The sequence below is a fragment of the Pecten maximus genome, chromosome 6 (genome assembly GCF_902652985.1).
Source record: "Pecten maximus chromosome 6, xPecMax1.1, whole genome shotgun sequence".
NCBI lineage: Eukaryota > Metazoa > Mollusca > Bivalvia > Pectinida > Pectinidae > Pecten > Pecten maximus.
The window spans coordinates 23,570,979-23,590,534 of NC_047020.1; the positions used below are offsets into that span (position 1 = coordinate 23,570,979).

At 39.2% G+C, this 19,556-nt stretch overlaps 1 protein-coding gene across 3 annotated transcripts in view; it reads left to right on the plus strand.

Annotated features, from left to right (window-relative positions):
- LOC117329288 overlaps positions 1–16,206 on the plus strand; it is a 47,456-nt gene extending 31,250 nt beyond the window's left edge. For 2 of the 3 annotated variants that reach the window (XM_033887157.1, XM_033887158.1), the window contains exons 4-6: positions 4,459–4,635; positions 11,451–11,900; positions 13,402–16,206. In XM_033887157.1, the coding sequence (XP_033743048.1) occupies positions 4,459–4,635; positions 11,451–11,900; positions 13,402–14,792 (2,018 nt within the window). In that variant the 3' untranslated portion in view covers positions 14,793–16,206. The remainder of the gene's footprint in view (positions 1–4,458; positions 4,636–11,450; positions 11,901–13,401) is intronic. The other variant, XM_033887159.1, reaches the window with a different exon arrangement.
- The last annotated feature ends 3,350 nt before the right edge of the window (positions 16,207–19,556 follow it).

Genomic DNA, 19,556 nt, shown 5'->3' on the forward strand with positions numbered 1-19,556 from the left:
ACTAAAATACGCTCTCAAATATGAATAAAATTGACGTGATTTACGGTAGTCTTGCTAAAGTCCTAGATTTTGTTTTGAAGCTAGGACTTCTCAATTTAACACATGTACAGTTACTTAGCTTTTGAGTGTTGTCACTAAGATCAAATACAATCTGTCCCATAAATTCCCTTGCATGTACGACAACGTATGTAACTACCACTTGCATAGCATTGACATAGACTAACTCTACAGGTTATCTTGGTCGTGTCCAATCGACTTATGGATTTAATGAAATTCCTGCACTCTCGATCCTGGTATCGTTTACCAGGTCATTGTAGTGTTTATACTGTCAGAAAGCAAATATTGGATGTTATCGATACCTTCCGCCTAATCACTGACGGATACAGCTAGAAACAGTGTCGCGGAGTAGTATTGATCAGCCTTATCACACATCAAACGGCGGAGGAAGACAATAAAATCCCCGCTTGTCATTCCAATATCCTCTCCTAACAAAGCCTCGGTCTGACCTCGTGGTAGCAAAGCGTTAATGTTGAGTGCATGTCATGATAGCTAGGGAATCGAAACTGTTTATATCGGCTTTTATAGCGTCCGTTTTTATTTGGTCTGTCATTGGAGTCCTCCAACTGATGGCCGTCTCATTATTGAACGACAAACAAACCTTGCCAGTGATGTATGACCCTAACCATGCCTCGGACATTTTATTTACTGACAGTAGTTCATTATTTTCTGACAAAAGTAACAATGGCTACAGTATGGCGTTACAATACAATAATACAAACATAATGCAAAGCTAATAAGCGTCATAAATGAACCATTATTAATACGATTTTTTGTGTAGTACTGTACCATGTTATAAATCAGGTATTATCCAGGATATTCTACTGTGGTCATACATATATAACGAGTTACACCTAAGTGGATGTCAACGTTTCGTTTCATCTCGATAATCGGCCATAAATTTTGGTCAGCGCACGTTTGAAAGGGAATGAGCTGAAGTATGCTTTACGCTGAAATATTTGCTTTGAATAAACGCAATACGCGAATATCACAACCAAATAAAGTATCTTGTGATTTGGACTAATAATTGATATTATATTTTGTAACAACAAAAACTAATTAATTATTTATTTTAACCAAATTTATATACCATATTCTGTGTAAAGATTGGGTCTCATTTCCATGCAATTTTTTTCAACGTCCCGGTGTTTTCCGACAAACATCAGTTCAGGTTCCGATATTTGCCGGAATTCATCAAGATGCTTCCTGTCCAAATACCCCTACGAACCAAGTGTATTCGAAGTTGCGTTAGTATGGAATTTTTCATTTACTGCTCGCTAGGATTGGCGCGTGCCTTTACTGATTATGACTATGAATCGGCATTTATCGTATCTTTGCCAAATTGACAGTTGGAAAACAATCTCGTGTCAATCGCCATCTCACGGTGGTCTAGTTGAGAACAAATTGCAATAACATCACATTTATAGGGTCAAATGACGAGCGACCTTCACGAGTCGTTTATTCAAGTGTAAAATGAATCCAACCCTGTCCCGTTTGTCGAGAATACTGGCCAGTCTTTTCAGGTGTAGGGTGACATAAATACGTCTGGTTATATTGTGTAAGATTTGGAAGGCAATTATTTAAACGGCCGAAGACTACCCCGAGAGAGATAATATTTACCTGTGTATACAGGTGTATATACTTGCCTGGCTGATATATGAGACAGACAAATCAACAGTTCTGTAAGGAAGTGGGAACGTCCTTTTGTTGTGTTATTCAAATACAACGGTTACAGCAATTAAGAACAGTCTTTTTACCACCGAAAGCATGTAATGCCTGTGTGTGTTTAAACCGTTTGGCCTAATGTTTAATACATATCTAGCTCGTGTCATCAGCATAATTCATGTATATATATATAATTGACTTGCGATATGGATATAAGAAGATGAATATTATATTTCTGGCATGTTTGCACTTGTAAATAACATAGAATCCCCTTTTTTCAAATACCAGTTTTAATTCTGATAATAGCTTTCTTATGCACTTTTCGAATAGTTCTTGAAAAGGAATGGCCAGTTTGACTGTATACTGAGACACAAACATGACGTCGACCCTTTTTTCTGGTAATTTTCCACGTGCAGCAAAAGAGCCTGTTGTAGAGCTTATAGACATTTTATTCTACCTAGATATTAACCTTTAAGGTGTTATTTTCCTTGGTCTTATTAAGGCTGAAATTGTCAACATTGATAAGTCGATCGAGAACTATTTATAGTTATACCGAACCCGTACAATCTCGTCAGCAATATTGATTGATAAAATGTCGTAAAGAGGATTTGTCGTAAAAGGAACGTGATGTCGTAAAAGGGACGTGATGTAAATTAACAGTCTATATAAGGAGCACACATACACAACAATTTGGCATGAACACCGACAGATAGCGTAGTTTATAGCAGTTTTCAATTAGTGAGTAATGAATGAAAGCCCCTCGTCATAAAAGTTGGTAATTAGTTGTGGTAATTATAAGATGTCGTTATAGCGCGGGACGTGGCGGACATGACAGTCCTAGTAATGACGCGGTGTTATCGGAATGATACATGATTACTGGAACCGACTGAGGATATCCGAAAGACACCTTTACCTACGAACAGTTGAACCGACTGAGGATATACGAATATCACCTTTACTGACGAACAGTTGAACCGACTGAGGATATCCGAAAGGCACCTTTACTAACGAACAGTTGAACCGACTGAGGATATACGAAAGGCACCTTTACTGACGAACAGTGGTGAAAAGGTGTTTCTGGCATTAAACCGTAAATCCAAAGATACGTTATTCTTAGTACCTATGAATTGTACGTACTTGATCAGTTAGGAAGTGTTATATAATAGATTGTCACGAGAATATTTTTGAGATTAGCATGTCGATTATTCTGAAAGTCCGCTACTATGACGGCGCGATCCCGCGTATATTGGACATTCATCATGTATGTCGTCGAATAAACAGACTGACTTCACATATTTATTCAGGTTGATTTTTATGCCCCGCCATTTAAATAGAAACGGGGCATATAACCCTTTCCGTCCCGCCCGCCCCGACCCGCCCCGATCTGAATCAATGGCATATCTTGAGAATCTCGGGACAGACTTCTATTACACCATATCTTATTATAACATCAAGCTCTACGTTATACACTAACCCAAGTTTCCTCTGACCACGGCACCAGATCTGGTCGTGCTGACAGCTATATTTGTCTGTTATATGGACCAAACAACAGAAATGTATCCGTCAGAATGACGAAGTCTGGGCCCTACCCCAGACATCTAACTATTAGAATGTCTAAATTATGGTGTCAGGGTCAGATGAAGATTGGGTTAGTTGTACTCCGGATCTCTCCGGTGTTGGAATCAGTGTCATATTTCAGAACCCCTCAATGAATTTAGTTCATATTAACACCATGTCTTATGTTGTGGTGGTCATTGGTCAAGAATCAAAGGTCAGAGTGAAAACAATGTGTTGTCATGTTTAGAATCTCTCGACATATTTAGTTCAAGATTACATTGTGTATTTACATCATAGTCAAGTTATTTGCATAGGAGTCGGGGCTCCCCATTCATATCTAAAAGCCATTTTCTAGTTCATTCAGAAATATTTTTTTTTTATTTGATATGATATTAAAACATTAATCTTGTTTACATTGTCTGCATTCTTTTTTGGAATTTCATTGGAATCTTATCATTGACGTAAGTAAATTATGCACTTCCGGTATCGTACCTACTTCCGGCTGTGTTGCATCTCCCAATAATTTCGCCAATTTTTATTTTAATTCGTACACTTTACATGTTGTCTTGTTTGTTTTTAAAAATCAAAACTCGATATTTTAAGTTTATTTTGAATGCTGCATGTTTTAATTTTTGTTGGTATCATGATGTTTACTTTATAGCTGTTCTCAGTAAATCTGACCTCACTATGAACTTGATACCAGGTCTTTGATTTATCCCGGGCCACCGAAATCATCCAATTATGTTTCGTTTTGTGTTAATGATGTTTTTGTATTAAATAGTAATTGTATAATTTCTGTTTCTTATCACCTTACATCGTGATCTGTGTTATTATTTTTACCACGGAAGCAATTTCATTTAGAAAAATAATATATTCTTTAAAAGGTTTATAACAAAACTTTGAATTCAACTGCTCCATCTTCTGGAGTTTGTTTTTTTATATTACGTGTACGGCAATTGAAATGTCAAAATTATTTTGGAAATTGAAATCACTGCATGTGGTTCATATTTAATTCTGTCATTCTCTGCTTCGATTGCCACACATCACGTGCAGAGAAAAAGAAACGGTGTTGATGTGATGTTTGACGTTGTTTGTAGATTGACGCTAACACGAAAACACGTCAGTAACCCTGACGACAGACTGGCAAGGTTATAAAATGATTTTTTTTGTCTGTCTCAGTTTTGCCGATAGATGGCGGTTGGAGCGAGTGGGGCGCCTGGAGCACGTGTTCGGTGACGTGTGACATGGGGAAGAGAAGCCGATACAGGTCATGCAGCAATCCCGCCCCGGCGTACGGAGGGCAGTTCTGTAACGACTACCCGGTCCAATTCGAACCCTGCTTCTCCCTATGTCCCGGTTAGTATACAGTCCTAAATAATCAAATAAAATTATGGATTTAATTGTCAGCATCATTTTCCTTTATGATGATGTATGTGTTGAAAACATATCTTGTGTTTGCTTTATTTGAGAAAAAAATATGTTGTCGTTCGGTAACCGTGGGGGATTTCAACCCAGAGGCTTGTAATTCAATCATGTAGAACAAGATTCCATAGAGATTCTAACACTGGCTTAAAATACAATTCTACGCCCAGAATCTGATAAAGTATTAGATCTGAAAATGGAAGTTGCGAACTTCCAGGTCGAATTTTCATTTTACAATCAGTCTCCCATAAAATCCGCAATCCGTTTCCTTTTCAAAGCGTGCATTATTTACAAGATGGCGGCTGTTCCTGATAATGGGGCCTTTCAATTGACAACTTGGTACCCTAATCTACAAATTTATGATCACTCTGGAAAGCTTTTTATGGTCTTACACGGTTTTATTTAATTATATTGATTTCAGCACCAGGATTATAAACTGTATATTGTTGTATGGGTATTATTGAACGATCTACAAGAAAGTGCCTCATACTTCTTATGTATATTATGTTTTATTAAACTATTTGGAGTATGATGTACGAGTGATCTGTGATATTTAATTGTTAAATTTGAGTGCTTTGAATCACCCTTAAGTTATACATATTATGACGGAATTGTTAGCGATCGAGTAAACTGTTGAAGTTGTGGCAGGCATGGCCGACCAGTCTACAAATCTTTGCGATCTGACACAAAAATCGAACAGACGGCTGATAAATATTGGTGTTAAGATGTTAGATGGATCAATGAGTCCATCAGTAGCATTAGGGTAATACCCAGGGGTGTCACGTGTCAACCTCACGTGTCGTTACCTAATATGGTTGGTGGTTGTGACGCGATCAAAATCTGGATCGTTGAGGTGTTAAGAGGGCGCTCGGTTCACCAGAGTTGCGGAATGTCTGTGATATGTAACTGGAATGTACTATTGATAATTGTATCTGTTGAGTGAATGATCAATTACAAGGTTTAATTAATGATTGTATGAGGAGATACGTGTATACCATGTATGGTACTGTATCGTAATCAATATCTTACCTCTGTGACGACGTTTAAAAGACCTCTTTGTGGTAAACACATGTAATGCCAAATTAGTGAACCATTGAGCGACTTATTACTGACTCGTAAAGAGGTGTGTCAAAGCATTGATGAACCTTCCAGTTACTTGTTTCTGACTCAGTTAGAAGTGTGTCAGTGTTTTGGTGAACCTTCTAGTCACTTGTTTCTGACTCGGCCAGAGGTGTGTCGCAGTATATGTGAACCTTTTAGTTAATTGTACTGACGCGGCAAGAGGTGTGTCATAGTATTGGTGAACCTTCTAACGTGGCTAGAGGTGTGTTATAGTATTGGTGAACCTTTTAGTTAATTGTACTGACGTGGCTAGAGGTGTGTTATAGTATTGGTGAACCTTTTAGTTACTTGTACTGACGTAGCTAGAGGTGTGTTATAGTATTGGTGAACCTTTTAGTTACTTGTACTGACGTGGCTAGAGGTGTGTTATAGTATTGGTGAACCTTTTAGTTACTTGTACTGACGTGGCTAGAGGTGTGTTATAGTATTGGTGAACCTTTTAGTTACTTGTACTGACGTGGCTAGAGGTGTGTCATAGTATTGGTGAACCTTTTAGTTAATTGTACTGACGTGGCTAGAGGTGTGTTATAGTATTGGTGAACCTTTTAGTTACTTGTACTGACGTGGCTAGAGGTGTGTCATAGTATTGGTGAACCTTTTAGTTACTTGTACTGACGTGGCTAGAGGTGTGTTATAGTATTGGTGAACCTTTTAGTTACTTGTACTGACGTGGCTAGAGGTGTGTCATAGTATTGGTGAACCTTTTAGTTACTTGTACTGACGTGGCTAGAGGTGTGTAATAGTATTGGTGAACCTTTTAGTTAATTGTACTGACGTGGCTAGAGGTGTGTTATAGTATTGGTGAACCTTTTAGTTAATTGTACTGACGTGGCTAGTGGTGTGTCATAGTATTGGTGAACCTTTTAGTTAATTGTACTGACGTGGCTAGAGGTGTGTCATAGTATTGGTGAACCTTTTAGTTAATTGTACTGACGTGGCTAGAGGTGTGTTATAGTATTGGTGAACCTTTTAGTTAATTGTACTGACGTGGCTAGAGGTGTGTTATAGTATTGGTGAACCTTTTAGTTACTTGTACTGACGTGGCTAGAGGTGTGTCATAGTATTGGTGAACCTTTTAGTTACTTGTACTGACGTGGCTTGAGGTGTTATAGTATTGGTGAACCTTTTAGTTAATTGTACTGACGTGGCTAGAGGTGTGTCATAAGTATTGGTGAACCTTTTAGTTAATTGTACTGACGTGGCTAGAGGTGTGTTATAGTATTGGTGAACCTTTTAGTTAATTGTACTGTCGTGGCTAGAGGTGTGTTATAGTGTTGGTGAATCGTTTAGTTAATTGTACTGACGTGGCTAGAGGTGTGTTATAGTATTGGTGAACCTTTTAGTTACTTGTACTGACGTGGCTAGAGGTGTGTTATAGTATTGGTGAACCTTTTTGTTAATTGTACTGACGTGGCTAGAGGTGTGCCATAGTATTGGTGAACCTTTTTGTTAATTGAACTGTCGCGGCTAGAAGTGTGTCTTAGTATTGGTGAACCTTTTAGTTACTTGTACTGACGTGGCTAGAGGTGTGTTATAGTATTGGTGAACCTTTTAGTTAATTGTACTGACGTGGCTAGAGGTGTGTTATAGTATTGGTGAACCTTTTAGTTACTTGTACTGACGTGGCTAGAGGTGTGTTATAGTATTGGTGAACCTTTTAGTTAATTGTACTGTCGTGGCTAGAGGTGTGTTATAGTGTTGGTGAATCGTTTAGTTAATTGTACTGACGTGGCTAGAGGTGTGTTATAGTATTGGTGAACCTTTTAGTTAATTGTACTGACGTGGCTAGAGGTGTGTTATAGTATTGGTGAACCTTTTTGTTAATTGTACTGACGTGGCTAGAGGTGTGCCATAGTATTGGTGAACCTTTTTGTTAATTGAACTGTCGCGGCTAGAAGTGTGTCTTAGTATTGGTGAACCTTTTAGTTACTTGTACTGACGTGGCTAGAGGTGTGTTATAGTATTGGTGAACCTTTTAGTTAATTGTACTGACGTGGCTAGAGGTGTGTTATAGTATTGGTGAACCTTTTAGTTACTTGTACTGACGTGGCTAGAGGTGTGTCATAGTATTGGTGAACCTTTTAGTTACTTGTACTGACGTGGCTAGAGGTGTGTTATAGTATTGGTGAACCTTTTAGTTAATTGTACTGACGTGGCTAGAGGTGTGTTATAGTATTGGTGAACCTTTTAGTTAATTGTACTGACGTGGCTAGAGGTGTGTCATAGTATTGGTGAACCTTTTAGTTAATTGTACTGACGTGGCTAGAGGTGTGTTATAGTATTGGTGAACCTTTTAGTTAATTGTACTGACGTGGCTAGAGGTGTGTTATAGTATTGGTGAACCTTTTAGTTAATTGTACTGACTCAGATAGGGACGCATGTCACTGATCTCGGGAATATGTCGATGTTGAACAATGGTTACTTATTACTGACTCGGCTAGGGGTTAGGGTTAGGAAGTTTTATACCTTCAACACAGTGTGATTCTTATTACTTGTAAGTGGACTTGCTGTCCAGTTAGGCTTATGAACATCTCAGATCAAACTCCGAATATGGCCACTACATGTAGTTTTAGCGACAAGAAAGTATCACATCAGAAAAAAGAGGTATTACAAACATTCATACCATAAAACTTCTTATTTAAAAAAAATGGTGATATCGATGTAAATCGCGGAATCTAGAAGTTTTGGTCAAATTGTAATCGGTGTGTATCTATTGTATGCTTTTGTACAGCTTTAACTCACGATTAAAAAAAAATGTCTGGGAATTAATTACTTTATCCGGTGTGAAGCCAACACACACATAGACTGGTTATGACAAGCTATAATAATATGCCAAAATGCCGTATTTTCGAAAATGATGAATTTAAATCTAATTTTGTCTGATCAATTACCCCAACATAAACATATCATGTGTCTCGGCCCCCGTGCTTATTTCCACAGCGGTAATGATTTGACGCACCATTTCTGGTATACTATACATAGCTTGTGTGATCCCGTGCGAGATCAGTGGTAATACAGCGATGATCAAAGGAAGATATCACAGACAATCATATCAGAGAAACTGGATATTCTTCGATTTTTAAATTTTGAAAAACAATCTGTTGGCTTTTGTTGTTAGTTTTAGAAGGTGGTTTTACCATGAAAGGAATTAAACGGACGTATTTTCGCGCTCGATGAACAGGGAAGACATCGTCTTGCATATAGCGGACTGGAGAGGGCACTGGGATAATTAACGTCTGACTGACGAGGTTTATTGTCTGGGTATAGTATTACACTCGTACACCATAACTACTGTCTAGAAGGGGCTTAACAAGAGACGAGCTTAACGTATTTTGTATTGTAGAAATATCGACTTTTCCTCCATGTACCGTATTGACAAAGACTTAGTTAAAATTCTTCCGATTGGGTCTAGTATACTTTAATAGGTAATAAAAATACTAATCATAAAATATTAGAAACACTCGCACATGCCCTTTTGATTGTATATAGGTGTGAAAAGAACATGTTCACGGCACCAAGCTATAAGATTGATGAGGCGACTAATGTGTGTATAAAACAAGCGGGGATTTGTTATTCAAGGACACAGAAATCTCTTCTTGCTCCATTTTAACACTTTTTTTTTCTCTTCTACCAACGCTGCTGCCATCTATGCCTTTTGTAAATAAATGTTCCTCGTGAAATGCACATCGTGTTGTTGGATACCGTTACGTGCAAACTAGCGCACGTGCTGTTGGATACCGGTACTTGCAAACTAGCGCACGTGCTGTTGGATACGGTAACGTGAAAACTAGCGCACGTGTTGTTGGATACCGTTACGTGAAAACTAGCGCATAGATGATAAGTGGTTTATTTCGAGTACTGGTGAATAACGCACGTCTTTATGATATTTTCTAGAAACTGCGGCGGAGTGTTCAATTTTCAATTCGATAAAAGTCAATTATTTTTTTGTATTGAATACAATGTAGTATAACTTTTGTGAATGTTTGGGCCGCTAAGGTAAGTTTATTAAATAAATAATACATTATTCCTTCTCAAGAAGCACAGAAACGGTTTTACCTTGAGAGCTGGTAATGAGGCTGACCTAGCCAGTTAGCCCTCTCTCCCCCAGTGCCAACGTAATCGCCTTACCGCGACTTTTACTACCGGTCTAATATGGTGTTATATCGATCCAGGGGAGGATAAATGGGTGCGTGTGAAAACTACATTGGGCTGTTATGTTTGGGGGGACGACGTCGACTTGTTCATTACCAGCAAATATGTACGTGTCCTGGTAATACGGTAATGGTTGCCTGTCGTCCATGTCAGCTCATTACATCCGCGAATTTACACGCGCGACCATGTTCATTACATACGGAGAATTGATCGTTGAGAGTCGTCTCGGCAGTAACGACCAATCAGTTTTATGTCATCGCAAAAATGGAAAAAAAATATTGGTATTGAGGACATCCTTTTGAACTTTTTACTGCACAACTGCATTGTCATCTAAGTGGAAAATGCTCCTGTACGTAGACAAACCGATTAAAATACAGATTATCATTATCGAGTACAACCAACATCGGGTGCCGAGGGGAATCAGACACTGGCAAAAGTTTGATTGGATGGTTGAAATGTCATCCGAGCATGATCCCTTCCCGGTACATGTATTCCAATGGTATAAGCCTTGCACTGTCTGTCTGTCGCTCTGTACATTTTTTGTATGATTTGTATGATAGAAGTTATATGACGCAACCAATATGATATTTAAGTTATATAACTTCTATCATATTTACTTTACCAACCTCAAACAATATATATGATAGAAGTTATATGACGCAACCAATATGATATTTAAGTCATATAACTTCTATCATATTTACTTAACCAACCTCAAACAATACATATGATAGAAGTTATATGACGCAACCAATATAATATTTAAGTCATATAACTTCTATCATATTTACCAACCTTAAACAATATATATTCTCCATTTTGTAGCCGACGAAATAAGGATTTCAGATGGCCGTGTGTGATACTGTTGTCATTTAATGTTATAACCTCCTTCTGCAATCTCTGGAACAGTAACGCTATATATATAGAATAAAGTTAAAATGTCCATGTGACGGTAAATAATAATAATATAAAAAGCCAAACACAGATCTGCTGTCTTCCTAGTACTTTCGCGGCTACATTCTGCCGCTCTTCAGGGGATTTACTTTCGCGGCTACATTCTGCCGCTCTTCAGGGGATTATAATCCCCTGAAGAGCGGCAGAATGTAGCCGCGAAAGTACTAGGGAGACAGCAGATCTGTGTTTGGCTTTTTATTATATATATACATCTTTATCTGTGGAGATGGGAAGATGAGTATCTAAAATATATTTATTTATGTGTATTTTCTATGGGAATGCTGATATGTTACATGAAGATTTTATTCACGGTACATATCTGTTAACGGTAACGCAGAATAACACACTATAGCGTTAAGGTTTCTGGGAATATGTCGTTATTGTCAGGAATGGTTAATGTTAAAATACTTTGGGCACCTAACCGGTGTTAAGGATGGCTGAAACTTGCGAGGTCCTGTGTGTAGGCTTGTTTGTATTCATATACATTTTTGCCATCTATCATGTTTTACGTTTTATTTCAGATGCTATACCAGATACCCCATTACACTCTCCAACGTATAACCAGGAGTGCGCGTGCGGCTGCGAAATCAAGAAACAACAAGGGGAGATAATTGGGACAGGACGGTGTGACGGATTGTCACTTTGGTTACTGAGTGTGGACAAAGAAGAGATCATCAGACTTAATTTTCAGTATTTTAAGCTATACGAGGACAAACAGTGGATTAAGATACGGGATGGTGATAGTGTGGACTCAAATCTACTGGCTGTTAGCTTCGGCGGTGTCATTGTAACGGAAGTTACGTCATCATCTAATAAAATGTTAATTGAATTTATGAGCAAGACTGAAACCTATCATTCGTCCAAAAATACAAATTCATCCTCATCCTCATCTTCATCTACCAGATCATTCCAGCTGATACCAACCAGGAAAATCCACGTCCATGGCTTCATTGCCAACTTCAGTTCCATACGTAAGTGTTTAGCTATTCACTTTCTACGTTTAGCATATTTCTTGATTATATCTCGCATAGGCTTTTTTTCTATCGTGGGAAGCATTTAAAACGTACTTAAATCATTCAATACTTGTTTTTATAACTTTCCCGTCGTCAAGACCGACGACAAAACTTTATATAGTGACAATGGAATGAAAAGATTTTCGATCTCGCGTACCAAACACCCATGTGACCATGATCCTGATAAACATTTAAACAATAATCTACATGGAGGGGATATAAAGTGTTACCCACGCCCATTCGTCACGTCACGTCCAATTTCGAAGCAGTGCCATCTTTTGAGAACCTCTCATATTATGAGCATTATAGCATCAAGTTCTGGGCCTGGTCACATTCTGTTGGTCATCGGTTAAGACTAAAGGGTCAACGGTCACCTTTGACCCCTTCTGCATGGGGCGGCTCGCATTGTTGCATTGCCATTGGGATTGGGCCATCCATTCCTTATAGATGCTTCTGCTTGTTAAAACCCATCTTTAAGGCTGTAAGGCATGTATTGTTCGATTGTCTTGATAATTCTGTATGAAATCAATATCTATCTATAAATACAAATACGATTGAAAGATTCCGTAGGTACTCCAATATATTGAATACGATATCCTCCCATAGTAAAAGGCATATCCTTTGTACTCGACTGACGTAATTCTGTCAACTCGACAATATGCAAAGTCAGATCAAAGGGAGGCCTTGTTAGGTAGGATTAGTGTAGTTACGATCAGCGGAATATTGACTGCGTCAGTCTACCTAGTCGAACGACCGCTGTTAACCACCTACCTAGATATAAAAAATGTCCTACCACGTGGTCTATATTTCTTTGTCGCCGTATCGACCGTACGATACAGCGGGTCGGTTAAAGTAAATGAAACATTAAATTGAGTCATCGACATGTTTACAAGTCTTATCGTCCTGTGATTCTTTGCTGGTGTTTGTTTAAGTTGCTTTAAATTTCGTACATTAGAAGGAAAGGTGATTTTCATTTCAGTTCAGAAATTATGATAAGATAACTTAAGACAATGTTGAAAGATGTGCCATTAGCCCGCGTTAATCAATATTATTGTTATCCCGGATACAAAGTTTTTGGAAAAATAACAGAAAATATGTGTTTTAATGTCATATCAGTTTTGATGACCTTGGACCACAGTGATAGCATACTCCATTTTTCCCAAGGTGAACGGAGGGTAAAAAAGGGGTAGGAGTCTAACGCCCGACCACGTCGGTTTTCTTTTTCCGGGAACTCCATTTTCTCAAAGAGTAATATCCCTAGCGAACTTCCTTCGAGGCCAAAACATATATAACTTGTACTGGAAATGTTTTAAAATCAACAAAGTTTATATAAATTCGGTGCCTACTCGTTTATCTCGTTTTTAATTGGAGACAAATATTTAGTTCGCTTAGAGAGTATGGTAAAATGAAGATGATTTTTGTTTTAATTCTGACCACTTTCTAATTTTCTCATCACCAGCTCGAAACTACACTACAGTGCTGACTGCCGTCCCGTTCCAGACTTTGCCACCAGAGGGCAGCATATGGAAAAGCACCGTCACCATCGTTGGTATTTCCTTGTGTGCTATCATAGTGTTGGTGGCTGTGGTTGTCGCCTTTTACCATAAGTGTGTTCGCAAGAGGGATCACAAGTATTCCATGGCTGGAACGGTCGAAAGCCCTAGCCACATGGCAAAAAGTACAAGCATGCATAGCACGCCAAGTCATCATAGCGCGTTAAGTGGCATTGAAATAGACTATGACATGGAGCGCCCTCTTACGGGACAGAGTAAACAGAAATCAAGAGCATCGTCGATATCTAGCATACGAAGCAATGGGCGGAACACTAGTAATAGGAAACGTTTGAAGAGTAAAACTGATCATGACTCTGTCGGGGGAAGTCCCAAGCCCCCATCTAAACATTATTCACCTCTCCCAAGTCCTCAAGTACAGGCAGCAAAGACCGAGGAAGGAGATGAGAAGAATAGTCTTTTCAATACTAGTCCATTATTAGGCCGTCGGCCAAGGTCACCTAAAGTACATCCTTCATCCAAGTTTAAAAACAATAAAGACGTCAAAAGTCCATTATCTCCGCCATTGACAAAACACGAAATGTTAAAGCGAAAACGTTTTGACAGTGAACAAAGTCAGGATAGAACTCCCACGAACGGATTCATGGAGAGAACACGGGGCATGGACAGTCTTACTGCTACACCCCTGTCCACGGGATCAACGACTCCAACAACCAAAGTGCTATGTGCTGAGGTACACCCCGTCCAGCGAGAGAGTCCTCAGTTCACCAAACTCGAGTTCATGGAAAAACTCGAGCCGGAAGAGGTCCGAAAACCCGGATCTGGGACGTCGGATGATTCTCAGACCCCGGACAATTTGTGCAAGGAACAAACGACATCTTTTATAAACAAACCTGACTTTATGAGAAGAAATCCCGACAATCCGAAGGAAAAACCTCGCCGACCCACATCACTGACAGAAAGTTATAGTATGAATGCTATCCTGCCTCTTAATGGTTCTGATAAGAAAAGCACGGGTAGTAATACCTCGCAGAAAATAGTGGCTCCTATTGATAGACATAACGATTTACCCAAACCAGACGGGCAAAGTCCGAAAACTCCACGAGAGTTATGTTCTAAATCTTCTACTCCGAAAAGTTGTCGGAGTTCCCGGAGTAGACTGACATTGTCTCCATCTCGTAGCGCCACGACCCCGTCTGACGGTAACCTGGAGATGGAATATGATGATTTTATCGACTACGATGACACCTATTCGTATTTTGATCCAATAGAGACAGAAAAACTCCAGTGGCGAGGCAAGGAAAAACTCAGCAAGATAGTTAGCGCTGATGATGACTGATGCGCGAACATGGTCACAAATTATCATGACTTGTGTCACTCGAAGGCAGTGAAAACGAAAACCATGACTGTTACGTCATCGTTTGTGTCTGGGGTTTGTGTAAAACGTCACATAATCTAGTCTACGTATGTATAATTCAGAACTTTTTGAGATTTTGAGAAAGATGACGTTCGGTACTTTTATGAGGTCATTTATTTCTCAGTGTGGTGTAATGGATGTTTATACAAGATGCGCTTATAACAATGTACAGAATTCACGGTGACATACGTTACGAAATCTGTGTTCTCTTTATCGGTAAACAAGTACAGGTGAATGCCATGTTGTACTGAGATGCCAACATATCACACCGCTGGGTAAACCAACCAGAAATGAGTCTTTTCAACATTAATCAAATCGAGCTGCATTGCTGTCATGGATACCGACATTTTGATGTGCAGATTTCCTCCCCTACACCGTCCAGAAAACACATTAATATCTTGTTTTTACACAGGAGTTGTATTGGTATCACTGACCATATTTGTCACAATTACGAGTTCGGAATTTAACAAAACCGTGTGCCTGTTTCAAGACATTGGTTGTGAGTGAACTAGCATGGCCGCATTATTTTCCAGTATTACACCGTCGCATATACAAAAGGTACGCCATCTTGCCCAGAGTATTTTGTTGATGTCTACGCAGTTTTCGGGGATGGCCCTCAGTTTATTAGACATGTATAAATAGGACATATGCTGTCATTAGTACCAGATAAACCGATGACTGACGGCTTCCTGTTGAAGGCGGTTCAGTCAGTTACTCTGACATTAATATTGTTTGCGCGATTAATGTGTCAAATAAATCGTTAAGTAAGCATTATTAAGTTCTAGATCAAACAAGGTTTTTATTAAATCATAGTTTTATGTATTAATTTAATTTTGAGGGAAGTTGCTTACATATATTTCTTATATTTTTACGGAGGGGAGATAACTCGGCCATTTTGTGTCAGTTAAAGGAAGATAACCGGTACTTTATGGACTCGGTGGAGTGAGACCTTGACTCTAACGTAGAAAAAATTGCAATAACAAGTACTTCTTCTGACCAACAAGAAAATGGAACCATGTTTACAAAATTCAGAAAAATAAGCAATTCCCAAATATGATTAAAACACTTCCAATGGAGAAGTGTCAATTCAATATCAGGATGGTGCACTTGGCAGCTATATATGAGCACATTGCAAAATCTACAGGTACCAGAGGCCTCTTATACATATCACAGAGAGAGAAAACAGATTTTCGTAAGATAGCGATCTAATTTTTCAGATGTATTTCAAAACGCATTTTTGTCGTGATATTGTGGAGTATTATTTTCTATGATGTGTCTTATTAAAATGAAAGATTTATTTATTTGACACAAGATGAAATAAACAATAAAACATGAACGATGGTGTATTGGTATTTAATGTCTTAGGAAGATTTCAACAGCAATTTGGATTCTTTTGTATTCATAATCCTGATCTGGATCGTGCTAAAACAACAGAAATCCGGGTCTTTAATACGCTCAGCGATAGCGAATGCACTTAAAGGTTTCAGTGTAGGTGTATTTTAACAAACCGGCCACTCATCTATGTCTGATTATTGTTGTAAACGTTCTTCAGGTGTTTTAAGGAAACATACACTCGGGGTGTAATCGTCATGTGATAGAGTGTACTCGGGAGTATATATCTCCTTTATAAATCCAAAGCTATAGAAAACCTAGAAAACGAAAACGCTCGCACAATGGTCATTCTAGTCAGTGCCACTCAAGAAAAATTTTCTGTAAATTCTTGGAAGAACCACCTTGGAGTGATACCCCTCACTTACTGTGCACGACACCTTGAGGAACAGAACCATTTAGTTCCGTTACGATATGTTGATATAAGTGATCGTCTTGGATTACATTTGATTACAGGGTATGGCCACTCTTGTATGCCGAGGAACCATCCTTACACTCGATAGTACAGGGTTACGCTCACTTCCGATCTCTGCGCCCCTGGATTATATGACAAAACTGCAGGCACAGTCATCGCAGCCTTGTGGGAAAAAATGAAGATCCGTTGATGTACATACAACAAACGAATTTCGATTTAGCAATACCTCTAGACTGACTGGCTATACCATTAGTTGTCGCTCCTTTACTATGGCTGTAGAATATCATAGAAGCTTACTTTTATCCGGATCTGTAAAACCACTGCTTGTAAGGTTGTTTGTCAACCCTCGCCAGCTTTTGCTTCCTGAGGTGAAAGGTGTCAGTCGGACGAACGATGGGCCTATTCCTACTTCTTTTAATACTGCATCTCGAAATGGTTCTAATTCTGTTCTAATGAAGAAAGGTTGTTTAGGGTGATAGGAGGGAACCGCATGCGAGAAAGTGTGCTGACGTCTTCGATTTTCTGAATAGTCTTAATATTTCCAATGTAAGATTCCAATGGCTCTTCAGATGCATTGGGAAAGGTATCTCCCAGCAACGCGACCTCAATAGGTTGTTAGGTACTGCCCTTAGACGAAGGAGATTTCTTAAGTCTTAGCGTCAAAGGACTTCATTATAGAAAAATTGAACGTTCCCCTTTGGTCACCGGAAGTAGCATTTTCCTACAGACTAGAGGATACGACTTCCGCAACACGCCACACAGACAAAACTGATAACTTTGGAATATATCCTATATTTTTTCGCTCCCGAGAGTTGATAAGCGTCCTGGACTCAACCCGTGTCCAGTCAGATGAGTATTCTAACTCATATTATGTCATCGATATAAAGCCAACAGTTGTCTCCGTTCGGCCGTTTTGATGCAGTAACCATGAACTCTTCGGAATAGCGGAATACTTTTGATAACAAATTCCTTTAACTGACTACCGGTTAAATAAGTTTGTTTAATTTCATGAATAACAAACAGACGACGGATAAACTACATTATGTAAAACCAAAAAACTATCACGACTCCGTGATTCCGTCCTCCGATTAATCTGATTTATAACCGTCATCAGTTCATGACTGCGTCACAAGGCAAGGATTGGCTAGGTGTACTTATCAGACTGTCCTCGGAGATCTAGAACGTTGATGCTCGTTTCGAGGTACATGGTGACATCTGCAGAAGTAAAAGGGATGTTTGTGTAGTTTATCGCTACCCACTCACTGCCAGATCCCCGTCTATATATATTATAAAGTTTAGGGACACACCATGCGTAACAAGGAATCGCATCTCGCAGTAATCACACAGCATTATATTAACATACGGGGTTTCCTAGGGCACGATAGTTAACTTGAACCAAGAGAAGGATTAGTGCACATTCTCGGTAAATCTCGCCAAGATGAAGAGAACACGACCGAGAACAAGATGAATCCACCACATGCGGTCTGTTCGTCTACACCGGCAATCAAGTTCATCTATTATCAAATGTAATATTTCAGACAAATATCTTGACGGACCTGCAGATATTAACACATGCCTCGGGAAGTCCTTGTCAAGGCACGTCTGAAAGCAACATTAAAAAAAATAAACAAAAAACCACCAGGCTCGTCCTTATTTCATAAAAGAAAAAATCTGGCCTAACTGGTCCAAATGGTCCAACCGGTCTAACCGATAAACGAAAGCGGCGATGACCGTGCGTTGACGGCCAGTTCTTCTTACTTCCGCTAAATGTGTGGCATGAAAATTTGTTCCGAGTTTTGACCATAGAATGATGTTCTCGTGTCAAAGACATCTCGCCTGATGACGCCTACATTATATAAGAGATTTACAGAAAGTCCAGTGAAAAATAACACTGAGAATATAGCCGTGCGGACCGGAAGGGTAGGCGTCTTCTGTTTCATAAGTCAGATCCAAGCAATGACATGTGAGAAGTGTGACGTAATGGCATCGGCCTTTATATCATATCGCCCAAAGATATTTAGTAAGTATTCAAAACAGTCCATGATGGCATTTGTAAAAATTGTCCATAGTCTTCCTTACTGTCTCTCAAGGTGATATTCCTTAGCAAATTTGATTATCTATCACCCCAGCATGTTCGTTAGTATGTTAATGTTTGCTGGATATATGTCAGGTATGGGAATTGTCGGTCAGAATGTCTAACTATGGTATAAGGTCAGAAGAAGCATGAGGGGCCTCGATAGTCCAGTCGGATAGAGCGCCGACCATGCAACCCCAGGTGAAGATCCGAGGATCGAGTTTCGAGGTTCGACGTTCCCTACCTGTGTTGATTTGTGTGCCTCGGGAAGCTGAGAAACGGAACGGTCTGTACTGTTGTGGCTGTGTCCTTGGGCAAGACACTTTACCCTAATTACTCTGTCCATGGAATGCGACGGGCCTCTCGTATGCTGTTCAACGAGTTAGTCACCAACTAATTAAAACAAGGAACCTCACCTCAAAATGACCCTTGGCTGTTCACGGGGCGATTAACCCAGCAATCAAATCAGAGGAAAGTCGGACAACTGTCAGGTGAAATTAAAAACAGTCATTCGAGTAAGGATTTTGCACGACTCAAAAAAACGATATAATAACCTGGCATTTCATCAGTTTCATTATGAAAAGGAATGTGTGTCAGTTATGCTGTAACACATGAAAAGTCAGTATGTAGAATTGTCCTCAGTTTCTGATTTCGTCCTTTAGAGTTGACACAGTGTCATTTTACCATGACAGACTTTTACTGTACAGTTGTTGTCTGCTCTGTCGAGATTAGATTGATACTGTTGTCCATTAAAGCGTTACGAACAGCTCGGTCCCGACTATCTATGTAATCGCTTCATTGACTTCAA